Source organism: Emys orbicularis, chromosome 5, assembly GCF_028017835.1.
Source record: "Emys orbicularis isolate rEmyOrb1 chromosome 5, rEmyOrb1.hap1, whole genome shotgun sequence".
Lineage (NCBI taxonomy): Eukaryota > Metazoa > Chordata > Testudines > Emydidae > Emys > Emys orbicularis.
Genome location: NC_088687.1, coordinates 119,083,975 through 119,110,314, shown reverse-complemented (window position 1 = coordinate 119,110,314; position 26,340 = coordinate 119,083,975). Strand labels below are relative to the sequence as shown.

The window sequence follows — 26,340 nt, the reverse complement described above, 5'->3', positions numbered from 1 at the left end:
CTGGTCAGGTGTCAGCTAGGTTATGTGAGCTTATTAACCTTTTACAGGTAAAAGAGGAATTAACCCTTAACTGTATGTTTATGACAGAGTGAAACAGATGCAGAGATGTCTGCCTGAGTTTCCAGAGAGTCTAAAACAATAGCTAATGGACACATCCTATTCTTGCATCGTGATAGCATTTTTCTACTTCCAACAGGACCACAATATCAAAGATGAAAATAAAACAAGGGAAGCTGAAACCTTCTAATTACTTTTTTCTGGTATAAAATAAAGACACTGTATAAACTGATACATAGACCATAGGTGGGTTCCTAGCTGCATATAAAACCAAATAGGAACGGCAATGTCATCATTTACTGATGAGAAGATACAGATCTCCTTCACTGCCACAGAACACTGGCAGCAACTCCTCGGACTACTAACGAGGCCTTTTGGTCTTAACTTTCATGCAATCAGTTGTTTTAGGAGTTTTTTTCTGGTTTGACATGTGGTGCTGTGTCAAAATGATGCAGTCTTAAATGGAAATATCTAAATATTTTCCACACAAGTGTGGTACAAAAGCCTAACAAGAAGCAAGGTTATCACATTGGCTAGGGGACATCAGTGCTGAGAGCTATCGTCCCATGCACAAATCCAGAAGCTCCTTATAAAGAATCAACAGTATGCCCTCTAGTTTATAAGATTCTCCAGACACCAAAAAAACTTCAAAAGAAACAAGATTAGTGGAAGTCATTTAAATTTCAAAGACTTTAATATCTGTAAAGACGTTTTGGCACAAAGCCTGAAAACACACTTAAATGGTTTGTAAACTTGCTTGGCCTGTAACACTTGTTTGACTGCAGCAACCCAGTCTGTGAGGCAGGACCAAAGAGATACTGAAAATGAAAACCACCAGCCAAACACTAATGCCTCTGGACAACCTCCTTCGAGTACATTAATCCCAATAATTTGCCAACATTTTCCATTAATTTACCAACAAACATGACAGTCTGTTGGTGGACTGACCACGTTCTGTAGTGCAGCTCTGCTTGTCTTAATAGTACCTTTAGCAACAGTGCAAGAGCCATCTGGAATAAATGGAATTATACTGTTGAAATAGCTACCAACAATTTTCATTGCACTTTTCTGAATTAGTAAAGATGCAACACACTGAACAATTAAGATGTTACGTAAAATAACTTCCCTTTATTCAAATTAAATTAGCATTTCTTTACTTTGATCTACATTCTGCAGATAAAACTTCTGTGCAAAATAGTTTATAAAATACTAGAAAAGGCTTTTATTGTAAAAATAAAGTTTCTAGATATACAATTACTTTGCACTACTGACAAATATTGTACAGTATTTGACAATCAGTTTTAATATGTCACATTACTTAAATATATGAAGTCATGTAAACCAATGATCTTACTGATAAGCATTCCATTATTGGTACTTCAGCCTCTTGTGATTGGAACACTATTCTTTTCCCACACCTTACCCTAACAAACCTCAGTACTGGTTTTGCTTACACACTCTCTCTATTCACCTTTGTGCACTTTAATAATGAAACTGGGCCTTGGAACAACTCAAGTTCCATTGCAGGATAGAGCATGCACAGTTAAATGGGAGACAGTGAGCACTAGCTGGAATATGTGGTCTTAGTCTGGTATATTAAAACAATTTCCCTAAAAGGTTGTGAATTGGTAACATGAACCCTCATTGATCCAACTCGCTTTCATTCTGCAAGGTCTTCATAGCTAAGCCCCACAGGGTCATACTGGAAAAGAATGGTCCTTCATTACTCCTATATGCAGCAGAAGATGCACGATTGCCCAGGGGGTCACCACAATGACCATCCAAGGTTGTCATTGATGAACGAATCATAGAAATATTATCAGATTGTAGGGGTTCTTCTGCAGGTGATACATCTACCTCTGTGTAAGTGAAAGGTGGCTGAGGAGTTTGTTGTGTCTGAGGTTTTGGGAGTTCAGCGGGATCCAGACTCAATTTCTGTTGGATTGTAGACTCATGGTGTTGAATCATTGACCGCAACTTGCAATAAGATCCTGCAGAACTATCAAATTCATTAGCTGAATTTCCAGCTGGACGAACAGGAAATTTAACGGATACTGGTAACAAAGTAACAGACATTTCTTGGGCAAACGAGTCGGAACCCTGAGATTTCTCAAGATCAGAAGTTTCAATTGCCTGAGTAAATTCCTCTAGTGTATTTGGTCCCTCATCACTGGACTTACAGTGCATTTTCTTGTGCCGCCGCAGAACAGCAGAACGAGTGAAGCATTTGTTACAGGTCTCGCAGGTATAGGGTTTTTCTCCTGTATGAGTCCGCACATGTCTGCGTAGGTCACCAGACCCTGCAAAACATTTTCCTGAGAGACAGAAGTAATACTTTTAGATTTTGTTCCTCTCAATATGAGTGTCATGAACATGTTTGATTAGAGGGAATATCAACAGCTAAAACTACAGATCAACTCCTAATGTGTCACATTCTCTGTCTAGAACAGTCTTAGACATGTTCCTTCTATTTTTAAAACTCAATTATTTGTACTTTTCTTCTTCTTGACCCGACTTGCTCGTCTGTATTTCCATATCCTTCCGTTTTCAGTCTATAGTATCAGAAATACCCACTAGCACTGGAATGCTGTGACAAGCATTAGTAGCAACCACTTTTCTCAGTTTGTCTCTGTCTTTGCTGAACTGAATCCCTTTGATCCCTACAGTAACAGTCTGAGGAACATGGCATGTTGATGACATTTCAAAATACATTTTTCATAAAAGAACTGCACCACCTCAAATACACCTTACAATAATTCCCTTAGTACAGAGGTGCTATTCTCAGATACTACAGGGATAGGTACTGTTATAAAAACTTAGCTGCATGGATAATGTAAACATAAAACACATTTTGGCTATAGAATAATTTTCAGTGTTGCAATTTTATTATTGCTGGGAGCATTCAGGTACCATGAAAAACTATCAACTTCTTAAGATGCAGTATTTATATATTTTCCGAATAAACAGAAGCCAGAGGTAAAATAACTCTTATAAAACTATAGACAGCAATATAGTAAATGACTTAATTAGGACAAAGATACCAATGTCATAGTGCACCAGGAAAAAAGGGTGTTTCTAATTTCTAAAATTGCTATTTTAATTGTACATAGCGATTCTGAGATTTTCCATTCTTCAAAATAGTATAATTTGATTTTACATGGTTTTTCCATATTAATGATTGTTTTAATGCTGTATTTTATGTGGACAGGTACTATGAAAATAAAATATGTTATTTGAAAGCTTAGGAAATTGCAATTGATCTACTAGACATTCAGTTGACTATATTCTTATTTTTTTGGCATTACACTTTTGCATACAACTGTTTATATTAATCTCTACTTTTACAAAGCTCAGGCTTTTCTGCGTAGCCAATAATGCTACACTATCATTGAGTCAGCAGGTGTTGAATTTTTGCATATGGTGGGCCATTTTTGCTCTCAGTCTAGATTTCACACCATCTCTGTGGAAACCAGATGAACTGGCTATAAGAACAATCAGAACAATATCAAAAAGGGACAAGTTTAAAGTAAGCCTATTTTAATGTGATGGGAGAAACTGCTTGTTTACACTTTCTCTAATTTGTATCTTCTGTTTCTTTCCTCTGACTGGGTGAAAGGCTTTACATTAGTTAAGACTCACCTTGTTGCCTCAAGACCCCCATGCCAAGACATACTGCAGTTAGGTGTTTTTATCCTATGTGTTTGCTATCCCTCTGTAATGTTGGTGTTCTTTGAACATTTGAACATGACTGAACTTACACCAAAAGCAACAATAGTCACAGGCAGATAATTAAATACCATTGCAGGATGCTGAGAGGTTCTTGGGGTGTGAGAGATTAGATGATCAATAAAACCTCTGTAAACTCACAAGCAAAGATAAATCACTATCAAAGACAGCAGCTTTGCAGACCACCTGGAAGTGGGATCCATCCGATAAAATTTGAGAACTAATATTCTCAGCTATGAGATGTTGACCCAGTTATGCTTTATAATTCAAAAGAGCCTTCCCTTTACAAATGAAAGTGAAGGACTAAAGGTTGCTTCCAGCTTTCACTAGGATTCAGTGAGATCTCATTTGAATGTTGCAACCAAATGTTTAGGACAAAAGCATTAAGGCTGCTATTTCAACATACTTCTTTTGGAGGGAGCATGTCCTGGTGATAAGCAGAAAGTCAATCAAACTTCTGAAACAGCTACGATCAATATTGCTGTTGAAAACCAGCCTATAAGGTCTAGAAACAGATTCACCACTTTAAACAACATTCACTCTTCCAGATTCCTTTCTGTATTCTCCATTCAAAATTCACTTGTGATCTCATTTGTGCTCAGACTAGCACTGTTTTAGGCTTAAAGAAAAAATAACTACTGCACAGGTGATAATAACAGGGCACTTTGTTGAAAAAGTTAACATTTGTGCCATCAATAAAGTTAAAGTCCTATGTCTGAGATGGTGTAAATGAGTAATAAACAAAGCTGAAAATTATTTTAACCATCAGCTATGCCAAATAGAAGAGATCCAGGAAAGGATATTTCAATCCAGTTTTACTTTGTCTATTTCCAAGTCATTCAGTGAATAAGGTGAATTTCCACTAGTTTTTAAAAATAAATATGTATGTATTGTAAACCTTACTTACCACATGCTGAACAGCTGTATGGTCTTTCTCCTGTGTGCCTAATTCTGTGCTTTACTAACTTCCGTTGCATGTTAAATGACTTTCCACACTCATCGCAGGTGAATACTTTATCTGCTGTATGGGTCTTTTTGTGTTCCTTTAAGTTACTAAAGTTACTAAACCCTGGAAGAATGTAACAGACACTAAGATTAAGAAGACTACTCACATTTCAATCATAAACCCTAAAGACAGAAAAAATTAATTCTAGCATACCTCTGCCACAGATATCACACAAATGAGGTTTTTCTCCAGAGTGAATAATAATGTGACGCTGTACATCACCAGAAGCAGCAAACCTGGAACAGAATTTGGAAACTCAGTTAAAGTGCTTCTACATACCTACTACTCTCCATAGCTGTATATCATATAGGGAGCAGCTGTTATGAATGCTTCATCAGCCTAGCAAGTTCTAGAACGGTTAGAAGACTGTAGTCTGAAATATTAAAAACTCCTAACACTCGATGCTATTAAGGGGACATTGTCAGGTTCAAAATATTTTTTAAACAAACATAATGCCTTAAATTTCAAACATCTATTTTTAACAATCAAATTTATTTTTTGCCTTTAATACTATTTCTTTAATTTTTGTATTTTGCCCAGCTTGAACAAAAATAGACAAGCCAGTTACAAGTTTGTGTATTTTCTGTCATGTGCTGAATGCAGCAATATTTGTATTTTAAAGACTTCAAGGAAATATTTAAAAAACTCAAATAAAAATAATAAAGACTTATATATTGATCATAGTTTTTGTAAAATTTAACAAAACCCTAATCATTCTGGGTCTAAATCATGACAATGTATAGCTTTAAAGGAAAAAGAACAGAACTGTGCGTACTTTATGGGTCAAAGTTTCCAAAAGTTGTGTTAAGTTAAATAGTTTAATTAGACATTGGATATTTTTAGTTAATTAAAAAGTTGCCAATGAACAGAAATCCAAATAAGACCATAAAGACTCACTAGACATGCTATTAATTTATGGGCTTATTTGGATTTCTATTAAATGGCAACTTATATATATATATATGGCACTAAAAATACATTTGCATAAAGTAAAGTAATTTAACCCATCATTCTGCACTTGCTTTTAATAAGCAATTCCTAATGTTAATATCTTGTCATTTACCAGTATCCAATAAAGGCAGAAGTGCACAAAGAGTGATGGGCAATAAAAGACAATAAAAGCCTATGGTGGTGTAAATCAACACAGTCTACTCATGTTACCTAAACCTTGGCCTGTGGGTTGTTATTAGGGTTAAGAAAATGTTTTATTAATACAATCTTAAAGCACTGACATATTAACTGTATAGGAGATTAACAATTGTACTAACCTTTTCCCACAGATTTCACAAATATATGGTTTTTCACCAGAGTGCCGACGTAAATGAGTCTGTAGGTTACCTGCCTGAAAAGATGGGAATAAAAGGTTTAAAGAGGCCAGCACTAGCTAGTTGGTGTCTGTAGATGAAGAGGTGTAAAGAACAGAATCCAGAAGCTGGCTTTCAGTTCCTAATTTTAAAATGGTTAAGGTTATGCACCATTTGGAGAATGAAGTATTATGCTGATCAAAAAATATTGTTGTCTACACTAATAGCCACCTATCTATCTATGCACCTATAAATTGACAACAGCAAATTGTGAAACAGAAAAAAGAGCAAATTAAAAAAAAGAAAACAGAAGCCCAGATTCAAACAATCTGGAAACAAGCTACATCTGAAAGACTGACCCTATTAAGTGTAAAAACCTAGAACAACATCCAGGATTACAGACATGGGGAGATGATTACTTACCAGTAATTAGATTTGTCTTAGTCTCCTTCTCTTCCCTATTCTATAAATAAAACACCACTACATCATGATGTATGACTTCACCTACCAGGAGGCAAAGAAAAATGGTCAGTCATCATCTACATATAATGTACTCAAGTCTGAGTACTTCAAAAGCCACAAATATTTACCCCCAACAAAAGGAGAAAGTAGGATAAGGAAGAGGAGAAGACTATGAACAAAATGAATTACTGGTAAGTAATTTTTCCTTGTACATCTTCCCTCTCCCCTGTCCTGCAAAAGTCATGCTGGCATATCAAGCAAGGTAGATAAGAAGCCCAGAAGCGTGAAGCACACTTCTTCCTAATAACTCTTTGGCCTAGGCTTAACTTAAAACTTAGGTCGACCTAACTACATCAGCCAGGGGTGGAAAAAATTCATACCCCTGAGCAACACAGTTAAGCTGACCTAACTCCTGGCATAGAACCATTAGGTCAAGAGAAGACTTTTTGGAGGGATGGATTAACTACAGCAATGGAAAAACCCCTTATATGCTGGAGTGAGTGTCTGCACTGCAATGCTACAGCACCAAACCTGCAGGGCCATAGCTGTGCCGCTGTAGCTGTAGTGTAGACATAGCCTTAGTAGCGAAGATCAGTGATGGCTCTGAATAGGTAATCAAATGAGACTCCAACTGTATATGCAAGACATAGACATGTTGGAGGGAGGAGTCCCAAACATTGTCCAGGAATGTTTTACTTGATCCCACGCTCACTTGTTAACACTTGGCAGCCTTTTTGCAATTCTAGAACCGTTAAGGAAAGCAACTGCTTTGGGTTTATTTAAATACAGCTTGAGTAGGAAATGTAAGATACAGGGCCGGCTCCAGGCACCAGCTTAACAAGCAGGTGCTTGGGGCGCCCAAGGGAGAGGGGCAGCACCTGCGGTAATTCGGGGGCGGCAGGTCCCTCACTCCCTCTAGGAGCGAAGGACCTGCCGCTGAACTGCCGCCGCCGATCGCGGCTTTTTTTTTTTTTTTGCTTGGGGTGGCAGAAATGCTGGAGCCGGCCTGGTAAGATACATCTCTCTTATTAAGTGTACAGAGATTCTGGATAATGACCTTTATTCAGTGACCTCCCTTGATAAGGAAAGATCAGAGAAACGGACCACAAGGGACACACTTCTGACTCTCTCCTTGAAATCCTCATAGGCAATGATAGCAACTCTTGACAACCAAAGTTTATGGATATAACGAAAGGTGGTGAAAGGAACTATCAGGGGATGAAACAACAAAGAAAAGAGTGAGAGATTAAACTGACTGCAAAGAATCCAGATGAAAAATGACCCTGGACTGCACCCTGAAACAGCTTGCTTTTAACCATTTCAAAGTCTTTCAGAAAGAAATCAGATTGACCCTTATACTCTCAGACAAAGAGTCAGAAGGCTGAAATCTATAACAGGAAAGGGAACTAGAACAGGTGTTCTGGAGACTCACAGAGTCTATGAGCAGATCTCTGGAGGTCTGAGAACAATGGGCAGCTCGACTAAGCCTCTCCTTTGTATAACCTGACCATGTAGAACAGGGGTTTGGGAGGAGGGAGATTCTCCATGCAGAGGCACAACCTAGGAAGCTTGAAGTACACACATCACAGAAAGGGCAGAACCTCTGTCTCTGTTGTACCACAGAACAAACAGGAATATAGGGATTGTCTGCACTTGAAAGTCATTTCAGATAAGGTAGAGTGTGAATTTAAAGCGCAATAGCTATTCTGGATAATAAGCAACAGAGGGTCCTGTGGCACCTTTAAGACTATTCTGGAATAGTTTCCCATTTGGACATTCTTATTCTAGAATAACAGTTTCCACGGGGAGCTATTGCAGAATAGCTATTCTGGTTAATTTCCCTATGCAAATAAATCCATAATCCTTGATCCCATCCCCTAAGGATGCCAGGACAATGAACTTATTATTAGCAGTTCTGATACCTTTCTTACAGTGTTAACTTGAAGCCTGGAAGAGGAGGATAGAAGTACAGTAGAACACCAGAGTTATGAACAGACCGGTCAACCACACACTTCATTTGGAACCGGAAGTACACAATCAGGCAGCAGCAGAGACCCCCCCCAAAAAAAAGAAAAGAAAAGAAAAGCAAATACAGTACAGTACTGTATTAAATGTAAACTACTAAAAAAAGTAAAGGGAAAGTTTAAAAAAAGATTTTACAAGGTAAGGAAACTGTTTCTGTGTTTGTTTCATTTAAATTAAGATGGTTAAAAGCAGCATTTTCTTTCTGCATACCAAAGTTTCAGAGCTGTATTAAGTGAATGGTCAGTTGTAAACTTTTGAAAGAACCATAACGTTTTGTTCAGAGTTACAAACAACCTCCATTTCCGAGGTGTCCATAACTCTGAGGTTCTACTGTATATCGTTGTCCTATCACCTTTGGCCTGATCCCTGGGCTTTAACTCTGCAAAGGAATCACATTGACTGGCTAGGAAGATGATGGATAGGCTGAGGATGGGCATTTCAGTGAAAGGGAGAGATATTAAAGATAGTGGGATTGGATTTCTAAGCCTGACTGATCCTGGTTGGATTTCACACATTAACTCAGAAGAAGAAAAGGACCATTGATTTGATCCTTTTACAAATCTTTGTGACCAAAACAATCTCAGGCTCAAGTGGCATGTCTTAAGGAGCAGGCACTCACACAAAATGTCCTGAAAGAGACGCTGCCGAAAAAGGTACATAAGAGACCTGCAACATTATCCTTGATTGCAGAGAAGAGGTGTGGCAAAAAATCATGCAGGAAAACAGCTGGTATACTGTAGTGAGGGAAAGACACATGCTGAGAGGCAAAGGGGCCCTTTCTTCTCTTCAAAAGTCAAGGTTAGTGTAAAGTAGGTTCCTTTTGCTCATCTTCTTCCTATATCCAGTCTCAATTTTTACTACTTTAATCTTCCATTTATTTCTAAGTACAAAAACCAATACTAATCCAGCATCCGCTATGCACTTGGAACTGCCATCGACATCAATGGGAGTCCATGCACTGGACAGATGCAAGACTGGGCCCAAAAGCACAGCAGATGAAGGCTAGAGAGAACAGTGCTGTAGTCTCCCATGCTTATAGGCTGTGACAGCAAAGAAAACAGAGGAAAGTGGGAGGAACTAGTCATTATAAAGGAAGAAGTCAATTTTCTTTACGCCTTACTTCTTGGTAGGTGGAGTCTTACAACATGTGGTTGTGGTATTGTATTTGCAGAATGGAGAGAGGAGAGAGATATGGTAAGAGGACTGATACTTGGAATTTCACTATTTCACCCTTCATTTGCCAATATTCATCAGTACATTAAGCCAAGAACAACAGAATTTTAAACACTGCTTTTGTAAGTCACAACACTAACATAAGGAAAGAATAGGGAGGGAGGTAAATTCCACTTTATAAACAGGAAACTAGTTGTAGCAATTGGATTGCATTGTGGACCTTATATTTTGCAAACATGCATACCCTGTATTATAATTCGTCTATCAGCACCTTCAGGAGATTAAGATAGGGGAGGAAAACTGTTTAAGAGTCGTTAAAATGAGAAATTACAGTTTGCAGTACCTTTTATTAACAGATAGAAAATTAAAAGAATTCATTAAAAACAAAGTCTGTTACATGAAAAAGTCTTAAGTTTGTCATAGCTGTGATACATACTGTACTGTTTCCTCTCCCCTCCCACAAATCCCCCTTCAATAACTTAAATCAGCCTTGCAAAATACTACTACACTTGCCCGAAGCAAGAAATGTTTTATGGTCAAATAAACCAACCTTTTCTTATTCTCATCCACATGAAGGGCAGCAATACGTTCTTGCACCTAGGCTATACCTAGCTACTTTTAATGGTTATACCCCTTCTGATACTTAGAATTTCAGTCTTCAACAAAAAAACAACAACGTGTTTTCTATGGCTAATATGTACTCAAAGCTGTCCAAAATGACTGGACAAGCACAACTGAACACTGAATATAGGGCCGGACCTCACACTTCAATTATTAAATCTATCCCCGTATAAAACATGCACTTGACTGTTTCTCTCTCTTTCCCCCCTCCCGCTCACCCCTCTCTTGTAAAGTATAAGTATTCTGATATAAATACAGGGCATCTTATGACCAAATAAAAGATGGAATACAGTAAGACTGTGAGTACAGATAATAAATTACAATGAAAAGGTGGAGTCCTAAATTTTCAGAAGTGGTCTCCAATATTGCTGATGCAGTTTTAGGGACAAAACGAACTGCATCCTTTTAACAGCCTACCTGATTGTACCTGTAAGTCAAGTAGTTAGGTGCCTGATGTGTGCAAATGCAAGTGAATTTAACAGTACCTGCAACTTTGCAATTTAAATATTAGAGGTCAAGTTGAGGCGCAGCTAAAATTCAGGGCCAGAGTATCAGGAAAAAAAATCTGACTTTTATTTCCTAAGTAAATTTAAACTGGATTATCGTGTCAGGCTTTGGAACCATCTGAATTTCAGTTAAAAAGAAATTAGACTGATTGTATTTATGCAATTATCAGCTAATCAATGTTTCGTATTTGGACCTCTCGAGAGGTCTGCATTGCTACGTTTTGGAAGCATGTATAGGAAGACTACAGGGTATGCAACAAATTACATATCTGACTAAGAGGTATTTGCTTTAGAGCAGTGGTTCTCAACCTGTGGCCCAATCAACACAGAGCTGAAGCCCGTTTGACATCCTCAGGCCCAAACAGGTAGTACTGGATGCAGCCCACATAACATATTGTGGGCTACATGTGTGGCCCACGATGGTAAATAGGTTGAGAACCACTGCTTTAGAATATGTAAAAATAATAGTATGCAAGACTGACTCCACTGTTCTTCCACTCAAATTGTATTCCTAGATGAGATACATATATATTTTAGGCCCCACGTTGTTATAATTTGGTAGTGAATGTACACTAGATTTTAAATATGCGGAGGACTTTTTAAAAAAAATCTGCATAACTCAGAACCCAATTGCTGAGAAAAAAAAGATGAAAATTAAAGACAGATTGAGGGAGAGGTGATAGAACTGCTACATAAAAGTAAAAGAAAAAAGACAGAAAACATCTTTAAGAAATCTAGGAAACTGTAATTTGTATTTTCAAAAGCCACCACAGGTGGCTAAATCCTAAATTTAGGATTATAACATTGGTCAAGGCCATGTCATTTATATCACCGCAAACAGAACTAAGTTTACTTTTAGAATCAAAACACGGATGCATTTAGTTTAACTGTAAGTATCATAAAATAAAATATTCCCACCTGTGAGAAGTGTTTCCCACAAATGTTACATTCAAAAGGTTTCTCACCTAAAAGGAGAAAAGACAGAACATAGCATATCTAATAGTTTCAACAGAATACAAATGTTTTAAATGGGTATACTTCCCTCTAAAAGATATAATTTAGATACAACTTAAAGCCAAAATTACTTACCAAAGTAATTTAAAGAGAAAATTAAATAGGTATTGTGTTTCTGTCATTTACCTCTTAAAGGAGAATCTCTTTGAAATATAATTTATATTTCACGAACAAATACTAGCAAAAAATGGACAGGAATAGAAACATTCTTAACGGTTACACTTTCTTCCTTGCAGGATAGGGGTGAGAATGAGAATTATAAATGCTTGAAGGAAATGTGGTAACACTGTCAAATTAAGACAAAATTAAAAAGAGCACATCAGTTTTACACTTTTACACACACACACGTGCGCAAAACCACCCTGACCTATAGCCTGAAGCTAATAATTCACAGAGATATTGAGTGTGAGGTCTTTTACTCTCCCTTTACAAGATTCTGTTCACTTGACGTATCAGCTCTGATTGGTCAGAGACCCTGGAAGCAAACTACAGCTAGTGACTTCTCACTAAAAATAAACTGTATTTAACTGCCTTTACTTTTGCCATCTAACCCTTCATACTTAGTTATCCTTTATAATAGGATCTGACAACTAACTTGAGCATTTTGGTCAATAAAGAGTTTTGATATTTCTCAACCAGGTATAAACTGGTATTTCAGTCTCTCTCGATATTTTTTTGTGTAAGAAACTTGACAAATAGGGAAATTTGCCCAATACACTATACTTTTTGATATTATACTGATATTTAGCCACATTCTTCTGTTTTCTAGTCCAGAATCCTAGTTATCAGTTTGAATCAATGTATACTCTTTTCCACCTATTCCCTAAGGACATTTAGCCACTAAACAGTTCTTGCACAGTTCCCCCTTTTAATGGGTTTCCTAATTTTAGATTATGGGTAATTTTCAAGACTGCATCCATGATTTAGGAGCCTAAATCCCATTTTCAAAGTGACATGGGCCAGATTATTAAAGATATTTAGCTGCCTAAAGATGGACATAAGCATTTAAGGCTACACTTTTAGGTGCCTAGAAAATCACTGTGATTCACAAAGCCTGGGTTAGGTGACTAGGCTCTCTATACAATGAATGGAGATCAGTGCCTCAGAATGGGATTCACAATAGGCAGAACGCTAGGCAGCTCCTCCCCCAAGCTAGCCAATGGGAGATGGCAAGAGGAGTGTGTGCTAAACCCTGCCAGTCTCACAGAAATAGGCACCTAAGACTGGGCTGCTGGGAATAGGGTGACCAGATGTCCCGATTTTATAGGGACAGTCCCGATTTTGGGGTCTTTTTCTTATATAGGCTCCTATTACCCCCCACCCCGTCCCGATTTTTCACATTTGCTGTCTGGTCACCCTAGCTGGGAAGCTCTTCCCTTTACTTGGGATTCTCAGCTGCAAACCCTCTCTTGGGATTAGGTGCTTATAATGTTTTAGCAAGAAGCTCAGAGAGGGGAGGACCACATCCCTCATTATTTTTAGCTCAGTGGACAGAGTACTCACCTGGGATGTAGGAGAGCCTGCTTCAAGTCCCCTCCTCCACCTGAGGAAGAGAAGGGATTTGAACAGAGTTCTGCCACCTTTCAGGTCAGTGCCATAACCACTAGGCTACAGGATATTCTGATATACAGCCCCCTCAGTTTCAACTGTTGAACCTGTTCCATTGTGGATAAATAATGAAAGCATCATTGAGGGAAAGGGGGAAAATAGGGGAAAGAGAGAATGAATATGACTATGTATCTTAGTGGTTACAGCATTCACCTGTGAGACCCAGGATCCAGTCCCCCTGTGCCAATGACTTTTTAAAATTATTTTTACACAGTGGAACAGTTTCAGCAAGAGAGCTTGAGGCAGCCACATATCAGAATATCCCATAGACCTGAGAAGTAATAGATCCCCATTTAAATTCCTTCTCCCCCTCAGGTGTGTGTGTGGGGGGGGACCTGAACCGGGGGGGGGGGGGGGGTCTCACCCTCCAGTGAATACCCTAATCACTGGGCTAAAAATTATGAGGGAGGTCCTCCCTCCACCACATGGCTGTTTTGTGTAAGCTCACCTATAGAGTCCCGATCTAGTAGGTGAGTTCTGAGCACATTTAGCAGATTGGACTCTGCAGGCGAATCCGGGGGATGAATGCCTATCTTCCATTGGTTTGAGACTAGCCATGGGGCTCAGGCATCCAAATGCCTGGAGTGAGGCAGTAGCACACATGCTCAAAAGCATAAACACAGGTGCCTATGAAACTTTTAATAGACAAAATTAGGCACTGAGCAAGTTTAGGCGCCTCAGCTTTAGGTGGCAACTGGGCAGGGGTTTGAAAGTCCCAGTGAGGCCTGATTCTGGGATTCAAGCAACTAAAGTGGCAGTTAGTCACCCAAGTCCTTTTGTGAATCTCACCCTTTCTGGGATTTTCAGAAGTGCCCAGGAACCTAACTTCCACTGATTTCAATGGGAGTTAGTCATCTTGTCACTTTTGAAAATCCCGCTAAGCACCTAAACATCTTTAAAGGTCCAGCCCTTCGGTACCAGGGAACCGAAGACTCATTGAAAGTCAGAGTACTAAGGCACTTTTGAAACTTTTACCCTATACCTGGTTTCTGAACCATTACTAAAGTGGAAAAATAGTCTGTTAACCTTGTCTATCACTTCCCTAATTTTGCAGAACATCAATCATATTGTCTGTGACCCTGAGAACCCCTCAGTGGCAACTGGCAAAGGGTTCACTGTTCTGTAGCAATAGCCCAGGACAGGCCTGACAAACTCACTACATCCAACAAACTGATTTCATAGTATTTATCCAAAGAGGGTCAAGTGAGGTATCTAATAAAAGCTTATGTCATACTGATCTTCATAATTGTTGAGAGACATATGTATGGAGGACACACACACAAGAAAATATATTTTAAAGTCTGAGTCAAAGCAGGGTTGACAAGCAGATTTTGATCAGACAAAGGATGTATGTTCACTCATCTGCCTTGGTTCACATGTAAAATAAGCACTGTACACCAACACAATGGAAGCCCATTTGCATACCACATCAACATGAGGATGTGAATGCAACATGGAGCCAGTGCATCAGGGAATGAACCACAGGGGTCATCCTGACTCTGGGGACAAAATAATGCATATTGGGGATATAGAAGGCAAAAGGACCCTTTTTGTCCTTCACAGAGGAAGTTAAAAGGACAGCATGTTTTGCATTTATTAAAGGGAAATCCTAACTAAGTTGGTTGGAGATGCTGTGAGCTTGCTTAGAGTGAGATTAACTATGTTAGACAAGAGTATTAGCCTGTTGAAAGTTTAGACTCTAGGAAGCAAAAAAGTTATACTTTTTGTTTTATATGTAACCATTCTGTTTCCATTTGTTATCCTTACTCACTAGCTCTTAAATCTTACGCTTTGATAATAAACTTATTATTTTCATTATAACTATATCTCAGCGTTGTGATGTTATATTTGAGCTGATCTGCAGTTGAATCAAACAACCTGATACGTGCACTGTTCCTTAGGGGGTAGCTTACCTGGTAATTTCCGTGAGTGTCAAATGGTTAAGAGCTGGACACTGCAGGGGAATGCTTCAAGTGGATTTGGGGATTGGGGTGCACCTACCATAAACCTACAAGGCAAAGTAAGGGCTGGGAGAGCCCTGAAGAGATTGTTTGGGTGGCTCACAGACTGGTAGTTTCAAGGGAATTGATGTCCAGTTAAGTACAAGCAAATCTTCCGATCACTTTGAATACCCTGCTTCTAACACCCAAAAAGCTACACTGATTGTTAGCAGAGTTGCTGTATCTGACCTTGGTTGTCAGGAGGGCACTAAGAAACTACCTCTCTCCCTAGATACCCAGACTATAGAGGGATTTGTAGATTAATGTACCAAAACCTAACGCCCTGAGTTGTACACACAAACAAATAGGAAGCAACCCATTACATGGAGCACAGGTGTAGTATGTTCAACAGAATTCACACCACTAAGTAGATTGAGTCATAGAATACACACGACATAGGAATATACTTAATAGGGCAAGCAAACAGAAAGTATCAAATTCTCTTCCCTCCACACCCTGGTGAGTGCCCTCTTCCTTTGCCTTCTGTTTAGTATCCTCCTACTGCTTTGGCTACCCACATGTCCTTGCTTTGTCTGTCTCAATTTCCTATTCCTGTGCTGCTATATCCCATACCCAGCACCCCATTCCACTCCATTAACAGTTAAATGGGACACAGCATTGAAGAATTACATGATGTACTTCCCACCTCCTCTCCCTCTTTTTAAAATTACATAACAGGAGAATGCTGCACAAGTCAGATGATGCCATCCCACCCAGTAGCTATTTGAATTGACTACGAAAATACAACAGTCTCCAGAAGACTATTACATGGAAGCATAAGCACAATTCTGCTATTCGCTGTTGTATTAGTTTCTTGGGTTATTTTTAAAAACAAGAATTGGAGAAGCAAGGTTTCTGAAAACATGGAATTCCTGTGCACAACTTCAAGTCCCACTCATGAATTAGCAGTGTGCAGGACAGCAACACAAGAACAGAAAGCCTAATGGGATCGGTCTTATTACATTTTATATAGTCAAGCTGAAGATGTGTGCAGCTCAAACCTTGTAGTTAAAAACAGTATAGACTAGCCTGACTGGAGTTGGATTGTGTGTGAATACATGGATTTCAAACAGGAGTGGGCCAGTAGCACCATAAAGATTGCACATAATGAATCTAAATAACCATGTAAACTTATTATTGCAACCCTGTCCTCCTTGGATCTCCCCCTGTTCAGTGTTCCTCACTGCATTGTGTCCAAAATGAAATTGTAAGATGTCAACCAGAGATCATGTTTTGTTTGCTCTATAAAGAGCATAGGTCTCGCTGAATAAATAACAGTACACCTCTACCCCGATATAATGCTGTCCTCGGGAGCCAAAAAAATCTTACTACGTTATAGGTGAAACTGCGTTATATCAAACTTGCTTTGATCCACCGGAGTGCGCAGCCCCGCCCCCCCCCGGAGCGCTGCTTTACTGCGTTATATCCGAATTCATGTTATATCGGGTCGCGTTATATCGGGGTAGAGGTGTATATGATATGGAGTGCTGAATTTACAATATACATTTTTCCACAAACAATTTAAAGTGGTTTAGTAGATTGGTATGCAATGTATTTTTTCTGCCCAGAGAAACCTATAAAGAATTAAAATCTAGTCCTTGGGCAACATCATTTAAAAAAAATACTGATGTGCGAGTTGTAACATGAACATCCAGAAAACCTCACAAATACTGAATGAGACCTTTTGGAGGAGACCCTATGATGGAGAAAGTTCAAATTTCTTGCTTCTGGAAAGGCTGCTCACTAACAATTTATGGAAATCTAAATTCCCATTACTAAAGACCATGATTTAGAAAAGAAATGAATGCATGTTAAAACAAGGGCCACATTCTCTTTGACTTTTGCGCAGAAAATGCATATTCACTTGTCAGATGATATTTTATTTGGTGAGATGAACCCTTATGCATTTGTATATTATGTCATTGGAATATAAAGGAAAAGGAGGGGCAGAAAACATCCATTAGCTTAGTCCCCACGAAAGACACCATGGTAAATGATGGAAATTAATGGTATTGCTTGAATAGCTAAGCCAGTGGCCACCAACCCGTCGATAGCAATCGACTGGTCGATCCATGCCCCTGCAGCAGGGGGGTGGAGGGAGCAGGGGTCTCCACACACTGCTCCTGCCTGCAAGCACCAGCCCCGCAGCTCCAATTGGCCGGGAATGGGGAACTGCGGGGGCAGTCCATGCAGAGCGGGGCAGCACGCAGAGCCACGTGCCTCCCCCATGGGCCGCAGAGGTGCATTGGCCCCTTCTGGTGTGTGGATGTGGGAGGGTGTCTTGGCTCGTGATGGGGTGGAGGTGCCGATGTGCCTGAGTAGGGCTGGGGCAGGCAGGGAGCCTGCCTTAGTCCTGCTGTGCCATTGACTGGGAGCTGCCCAAGATAAGTGCCCCCCGTCCCGGAGCCAGCACCCCAGCCCTGAGCCCCCTCCCAGAGCCAGCACCCCATACTGCCTCCTGCCCCCCAACCCCCTGCCCCAGGCCTGACCCCCCTCCCAGAGCCAGCATCCCATACCCCCTCCTGCACCACAACACTCTGCTCCAGCCCAGAGCCCCCTCCTGCACCCATACTCCCCCCTCGAGCACACATCCTGCACCCTCTCCTGCACCCCAACACTCTGCCCCAGCCTGGAGCTCACTCCTGCATCCAAACTCCCTCCCAGAGCTTGCACCCCTGACCCCTTCCTGCACCCCAACCCCCTGCCCCAGGCTCAGCCCGGAGCCCCCTCCCACACTGCGAACCCCTCGGTCCCTCTCGGACCCCAACCCCCTGCCCTAGCCTGGTGAAAGTGAGTGAGGGTGAGCAAGCGATAGGAGAGAGGGGGATGGAGTGAGTGGGGCGGGGCTTCAGGGAAGGGGAGAGGCAGATCCTGGGTTGCTGTTAAATTCAAAAAGTGATCTTGGGCATAAAAAGGTTGGAGACCACTGAGCTAAGCTATAGTTTTATAAAAGGTTTTTTGAATGAATTTACTGTCATTCTACAACTTTATTTGTTGGGGACATTAAACATTTAGAGTGATGAGTTAAAAAGTTAGAGTGGGTTTATTTTTCACTGTGACAAATACTAAGCTGTGTTTTCTGTTTTTAGAAATCACTCTGCTCGATTTTAAAATGAAATTATCTGAATGAATTTTAGAAGTGTACAGTCAAATTATTCAAACTCTCTCATTTTCTTTACAAAGTACATATGTCCACTAGGACCACAGTATCACTAGAAATCTTGATAAACACTATAACTATCTACCACAGTGCGTTTGGCACTGTGCAAAGCAGAGGAAAATTTCCTACCTCATATGATTTACAATGGTCTCAATTCAGTGTGAAATACTACAGAAAAAGGTAAGTCTGTTGGAATTTACAGATTATTTAACTACAAGTTTTCCCTCACCCACATCCATTTGTACTGACTTTTTTCCATACATCTATGCTTTGGTGGGGGTTATACACTCTGGTATTGAGCGCAAAAGGTGTCTCCTTTAAAAGTGAGAAAAAATATGACATTTACATTTAAATATTACAAAGTGTGCTTTTGAAGAAAACCTTAGAAAATTTAGTTGAGAGAAAGGAGAATAAATTAAACCTAAAAGCTTTTCTCTATTCACTTAATATATTCCTGTAACTGTCCTTTTCCTTACATCACTTGCCACAGAAAGTACATTTTTGAAAGTGAATCCCTATGTAACAACTGTCTTTGAACCATGAGTTGGCCTGGATGTCATTTTCCTTTTTATCTCATTATTAAATATTTGGTCTGCAAGCAGTAAATAATTGTACCTGTATGAGACCTTTTATGGAGCTCCAAATTGCTTGGATGTTTAAAAGCCTTTCCACATAATTCACAAGTATATTGCCTCTGTGACTGAAGAATCTGTGATTGCTCATCTTGTTCTGAAGGACCTTGAGATCTTTCCATTTCAATAGTTTGTTCAAAACTCTCTGAACTCACAAGATCTTCAGTTTCTTTTCCTTCAACAGCATTAATATTTATCATCTCCATGGTACTTTCATTTACAGATTCAATTACCCTTGTTATACTTTTGACATCTCTCTTAGGTTCAGACAATTGTTCTGCAGACTTCTGTGATCTTAGAAAATTCAGTTTTTTAAGGTGTATTGCCTTTTTCAACCGCATCTGTTTGGTAGGCTGCAAGGATGTGCTTTCCAAATCTTGGTCTGGAGCAGAATCATTCAAGGATTGAACCAGAAAGTTGGAGGGTAAGTGGTCAGAGGATTCCAAAATACATTCAGATTGATTGACAGTACAAGAATTGCTCTCTACCGTACTTAGTTCAGTAGATGTATTGAAAGCAAAGGACTGTTCTGTTATTCTCTCATGGTTGGAACATGCATTCTGCTTGTAGAACTGCTTGCTATAAAAGTTGCGCAGTTTATAATAGTAATTTGGCTGTTTAAATGGGAGCTCTGTGCAATTACCATCTAAGGAGTCTTGTGTCTGTTTCTGTACATCACCGGAGGAAGTATGAAGATTAATAGATTGTGATCCGTGGGAATGGTGGTCATCCAACACTTTACTCGCTTGTGCATCTGATGAGCATTCATGCACTAAGTTAGTACCGTAACTTTCATTCACACAGTTAGTCTCTGTAGCCAAAGTACTTTGCAAGGAGAACACACTATTGCAAGGCATGCTGGCAGGAGACTCTACAGCTGTGGAGGATTTTAAAAAAGTGTGGCAAATGTTCAGCACATTTTGCACTTGCAGACATTGTGCAATATCCAACATAGCTTGTACATTGTCCTGGCTAAGATCAAGGTGTGACGTGTACATGAAGTCCAAGATCTGGCCTATGCCACCTACATTTTTAATGTCCAAGTGAAAGACATCATTCTTCTGGCCTGGAGAATTCTGAAACAGGGTCCTGATGAAATAAAGCATAACCCTTTATAATATACAAGCACATACACTGCTAGTCTGAAGAGCTTTTTTACAAAATATCTATCAAACACAATATCCTAACCCAATGTGAATCAATAACTCGATATGCAGTATGCGGCTGAGACACAGTTGCTCTGGTACTTACTGATAAGACTTTTGAAACTGCTCATAATTAGCCTAACTCTGCTTCCTTTGAAGCAAATGGGAGTTTTACTGTTGACATCAACAGAAGCAGCTATGCCACCGCTGAATGCTTTTGAAAATCTCACCCTACACTTGTAATTTCCTATCTTACGTGCTGTAAATATCAACCTTAATGTTGTGTTAGTGGACTGTTTGTGCAGAAGCGGATAGATTGAGAAGGGGGCTTCCCCTTCCCTCCTGGCAAATAGAATGGGGACCGAGAAAGGAAGCTCTACATTTAGCTAATCAAAATGAAAATAAAGATGGGACCCCACAGTTCAGAAAAATCAAGGTGCTCCCCCTTCCAGCAACTAAGCCTTTCCTTCAGGCTCTGCCAGTGAACCTGACTGGGGCTCATCCTTCTTAGAGCTCTGCCTAACAAGTAGGTTTAAGTGGCTGGTAAAATTTTCAAGCTGTGGCCATATCCATAGAATAAAAACACTTTATATGCATACTACCGAAGCCTACTGTAATTCTGTTTTTATTTTATTTGGGCTAGGATGTTGAAAGGATCCTAAAGCAATTGGGCACCTAACTCCCTTAAATTCAAACTTGATGGCCAAAAATCTTTGGGCATGAGTCCAAATTACAGTTTATTATTGACAGTGCTTACGACACTATAACAGGTGGAGAAGCATTTGAATGTCAATTTTCCTTCCCCTCATAAAGTCACTATAAACTACCTTCTCCCCTCATAAAGTCACTATAAACTTCCTTATATATATATTATTGGTAGCACACGCTTTAGAGATGGTGCAAGAAGAAACAGAGTTAAAAAAAACAAAACTATTCACTGACAGGCAAGGACAATTTTGTTGCCCAGCATCCCAATACAAGTGAATAGTAGGATGCTGCTTGCTGCAAGTGCTACTGACACACTTTAAAAAGTTTCAGATGCACTGACTAGCACATCAAGAGATTTCAGTGTGTGACTCTGTTCCAGATACAGATTCAGAAAAGCTAAAAGAAGAAAACTGTCCTCCTGCTCAGTTTCCTTTTAAGCACCAAGCAGCAAAAGGGGATGATCTGGTTGTCTGACTCATTAAATCTCTCACCCGGCTCTGCTCACCATATTGCAAACCCATATTGCACTTTGGAAGGTGTAAAGTAGCTGTTACCACTCAAGAAAGAGATCTTGGAGTCACTGTGGATAGTTCTCTGAAAACATCCACTCAGTGTGCAGTGGCAGTCAAAAAAAGCAAACGGAATGTTGGGAATCATTAAGAAAGGGACAGATAATAAGACAGAAAATATATTGCCTCTATATAAATCCACGGTATGCCCACATCTTGAATACTGCATGCAGATGTGGTCGCCCCATCTCAAAAAAAGATACATTGGAATTGGAAAAGGGCAACAAAAATGATTAGGGGTATGGAACGGCTTCCGTATGACGAGAGATTAATAAGACTGGGACTTTTCAGCTTGGTAAAGAGATGACTAAGGAGGGATATGATTGAGGTCTATAAAATCATGACTGGTGTGGAGAAAGTAAATAAGGAAGCGTTATTTACTCCTTCTCCTAACACAAGAACTAGGGGTCACCAAATGAAATTAATAGGCAGCAGGTTTAAAACAAACAAAAGGAAGTATTTCTTCACACAACGCACAATCAACCTGTGGAAATCTTTGCCAGAGGATATTGTGAAGGCCAAAACTATAACAGGGTTCAAAGAAGAACTAGATAAATTCATGAAGGATAGGTTCATGAGTGGCTATTTGCCAGGATGGGCAGGGATGTGTCCCTAGCCTCTGTTTGCCAGAAGCTGGGAATGAGCGACAGGGAATGGATCACTTGATGATTACCTGTTCATTCCCTCTGGGGCACGTGGCATTGGCCACTGTCGGAAGACAGGATAGTGGGCTAGATGGACCTTTGGTCTGACCCAGTATGGCCGTTCTTATGAAGGAGTGTGCATTACTATTACTATTTATTTGTACTGCAGTATTGGCAACAGCTCTAACCAGAGACTGGGGCCCCACTGTGCTAGGCACTTTAAGTATGTAATGAAGAGAGGATCTCAAAGAGCTTACTGGCTAAATATGTACAATTACAAAATAAATTAGGCAGACCATATTTTCTAATTAGACCAAATGTGAGATATAGATTATCTCTGGACAAGTGATCCAAGGTCCCCATAATTTTTAATTCCAGCCTGTGATTAGGCATTACTACTTTGTAACTAGCATAAAAATTCTCTCCTCAGAGATTAAGACATCAGTTATATAGTATCCTGTTTATTCAATAAAAATATTTTCCCAACCACATACCTGAAATACTGACTGAAAGCAGCTAATACATTTTTATGTGCTTTGAAGCAGACGCCTTTTACTACCAACATGCAGTCACAGAGAAGGCCTTGAATGCGCTGTTCATGTAGCTGCTGGAGAAGATGACAACTATGGCTAGCAACAGTGTCCATGCTAGAATACCAGTTGATTACCTACAATACAATAAGATAAAAATACTCTTGGAATTAAGTTTTAAATTAAATATTGTATTTGCAGAACAAATTTAAAATGATATTAAAAATTAATGTATTGCTACTATTTTCCCTACCTCGCAAGGGAAACAGAGCTAATGTAGATGTCTAATATATTTGGGCCATTTAAAGATAAATGAAAAAACCTTTGGTGATTAATGGCTTTAGCAGTACAGACACAGAAAGTTTTATTAAAGTCAATATTTTCTATTACAATGAGATTTTGCACAAACATCTAGTAATGGAGATGCCGCAAATAAACTGAACTTTGTAACCATACATTTTCCTTATTCACTTAAATATGTATTAGGCTTTAGCAAGCAGAACACAGAACATCCACAAACTTAACAGCAAGTTGGCATTTTATATTGGAAAAACTCAGTTTCTTAATTCTCTAAACACAGAATAGAAAATCCTGGAAAGACCAAACATATTTATATTTATATCATGCTCATTGCTAGAGCATTGAGCACATTTCACTTATAGTTCTCAGAGAAGTAAAATATAACAGCATTAGAGAAATTCAGGACTCTCATTTGTACTGGGAAAAAAGTTTACATCATATTTAAAGTCTCTTCAAGCTGTTCACGAGAGTGACCTGGAACAGAAAACATCTAACATTTGTTCCCAAATGAACAACTGTATATAATCTATGCTTTAACTTAATTTTTGCCCACGGGAAAGGAGAGGGAATCTCCCCCTTTCACATCCTTTAAAAGTAGGAGAGGAGAAAGAATCCAATCTTTTAGGGGCTTCTCTTCACTACTGGATCTAGCAGTGAAAATTAATTGGGTCACCCACCAAAAGAAATTTGCATATGCGTCACATCCTACAATTAAATTAGTTATCCATCACATTCTCAGGACTACTACAGGGCACCATCCTGGGACCTTTTTGACATGTCTCCTTTTAATGCATCCTAATTATATGCAGCTTCTCATCTGCTATTACAGGGATGGCCAAACTTACTGACCCTCCGAGCCACATACAATAATCTTCAGAAGTTTGAGAGATGGGCATGCCTGCTGGGGCTCAGGGCTACAGCCCTGCAGCGGAGTGGTGGGGCTAGTGTCTTCTGCCCTGCGGGGAAGGGGGGTGTCAGAGCTTCAGCCCCATGGGAAGCACCTCCCAGGGCTCAGGGCTTCAGTCCCGCTCCTTCTGAAGCCTCCAGCCCCAGCAGGTGTGCTCCAGGGGGCTGAAGCCTGCAGCACTTTAACTGTAAAAGAGATGCGGTTTGGCCACCCCTGTGATATTAAGAGGTATTATTTCATTGCACCTTTTGTTAAAATTCCTATCAGAGATTCACCAAGTCACTAAAACTTACAAATGGTTCACTGAAAACCCCTTAAGCCTATAATAGTTCTTAAAACCTCTCCCTGCTCCAAAGGATTTTATAGTTTATTAAAGCAATCTGTGACCTTGGTGTGTGTGTGTGTTTTAAGGACAGTAAGCGCAAGTGCCTCACTCCCCTGGGGGAAGGGAATCCAAAGGTGCTGCAAGCCACTGCCTTATCAGGAATAATTTCAGCAGCACACTAGGCTCTTTATTTTTCTTTTAAATGTTCATTAAAAGTCTCCATGAAGTCTGAACGTGGAAGAAAACAACCTCAGGTGTAACACAGGGGAAGGCAGACAGGGAAAAGGTTTGCTCCAATGTTAGCAGATAAGGAATGTAAGAGGGTCACTATCATTATGTGAATTCCCACTTTAGCACTAGCTACAGGGTTAACATGAGTGTGTAGAAGTGAGGGCGGGTCTCATCTAATGCTAGTGGGTGTGGGGAGGAGGATATACAAGGTTTATGCTAACCCCAACATTACCCCTAGCTACAAGTATACTATAAGGGGAAAGATGTCACTTGTCTAATGTTAGTGAGTGGGGTAGAGAGATATGCAGTGCTGGTTGTGCTAACCCCCAGGTTAACCCTACTTACTGGGCTAACATGAGTGTGGTGGGTGTGGTCTAATGTTGAAGGGTGGAGGGGGGGGGACACGCAGGGGTTATACCAGGGGTAGGCAACCTATGGCACACGTGCCGAAGGCAGCACGCGAGCTGATTTTCAGGGGCACTCACACTGCCCAGGTCCTGGCCACCAGTCTGGGGGGCTCTGCATTTTAATTTAATTTTAAATGAAGCTTCTTAAACATTTTTAAAACCTTATTTACTTTACATACAACAATAGTTTAGTTATATATTATAGACTTAGAGAAAGAGACCTTCTAAAAACATTAAAATGTAATACTGGAACGCGAAACCTTAAATTAGAGAGAATAAATAAAGACTCGGCACACCACTTCTGAAAGGTTGCCGACCCCTGGGTTATACTAAGCTCCACATTAGCCCTCACCACATGTATAACGTGGAAGAAGTTTGCCCACCAACATTAGACTGAGAACAATATATACACATGGGGGGGGGACAGCTCAGTGGTTTGAGTATTGGCCTGCTAAACCCAGGGTTGTGAGTTCAATCCTTGAGGGGGCCATTTGGGGATTTAGTTGGGGATTGATCCTGCTTTGAGCAGGGGGTTGGACTAGATGATCTCCTGAGGTCCCTTCCAACCCTAATAATCTATGATTCTATGCTATATACCCCCAAGTCAGCCCTAGTTACGGATATAACGTGAGGGACTGGTGTAATGTTAGGGACGGAGGAGGGAACATACAGTGGTTATACTAATCCCCAGGTCAGCCCTAGTTACAGATATGTGGGGCTGGTTTAATATTGGGGAGTGAGAAAGGGAATACATAGGGGTCATAATACCGTCAGCCCCATTTACAGATATAACGTCGGGGGCTGGCGCAATATTGGAGGGTGCGGGACGGGTTATATTGACCCCAATATTGCCCCCAGCTACAGGTATAACACAGGGGCAGGGGGGACGCTGCTCCAGCGTTGACGGGTATGGGCAGAGGCAGACTCCAGGTGCTAACTGCCGAATCACTGACCCTGAAGGGCGGGGCGGGGCCTGGCCCCGGTACCGGAGCAGGGCTCCCAGCACTGGAGGACGGGGATCTGCTCCTTTCCCTAGGGGGCCGCTCTAAGGTCTCCTCCCTCCCAACCTTCCTACCGGCTCCGGCGCCTTCTCTCCTCCATCACCGCGGCCGCCCCATGCCGGCTTGATCCCGATCGGGCCACTACCCTCCCGTCCCGGCACTTCCGGTGGAAGCACTTCCGCTTCCCTGCAGAGGGACAGGGGAGAGGACTCGCGATGGCACACGAGCCGGGGGGGAAGACGGTAGTGAGGACACCGAGGCGCATGTGCAGCAGGGGAA

At 40.4% G+C, this 26,340-nt stretch overlaps 1 protein-coding gene across 1 annotated transcript; it reads right to left on the bottom strand.

Annotated features, from left to right (window-relative positions):
* Positions 1 to 1,698: 1,698 nt before the first annotated feature.
* On the bottom strand, positions 1,699 to 26,192 carry ZBTB49 (zinc finger and BTB domain containing 49). Its single transcript, XM_065405792.1, has 8 exons — positions 26,136 to 26,192; positions 22,855 to 23,027; positions 19,278 to 20,383; positions 11,799 to 11,845; positions 6,058 to 6,131; positions 4,943 to 5,025; positions 4,691 to 4,852; positions 1,699 to 2,372 (listed from the first exon to the last, which is right to left on the bottom strand). The coding sequence occupies exons 2-8, from the start codon at positions 23,004 to 23,006 to the stop codon at positions 1,699 to 1,701; spliced, it is 2,298 nt and encodes a 765-aa protein (XP_065261864.1). The 5' UTR covers positions 23,007 to 23,027; positions 26,136 to 26,192.
* Between the last annotated feature and the right edge of the window lie 148 nt (positions 26,193 to 26,340).

Bases quoted from the DNA above. Each gene is read 5' to 3' on its own strand.
- ZBTB49 (XM_065405792.1), bottom strand. From the start codon at position 23,006: ATGGACACTGTTGCTAGCCATAGTTGTCATCTTCTCCAGCAGCTACAT. The intron at 20,384-22,854 runs GTATGTGGTTGG...TTATTTCATCAG, and splicing joins GCTTTCAGTCAGTATTTCAG to GACCCTGTTTCAGAATTCTC. The intron at 6,132-11,798 runs GTGGGAATATTT...CCATCTTTTCAG, and splicing joins GTGGGAAACACTTCTCACAG to GCAGGTAACCTACAGACTCA.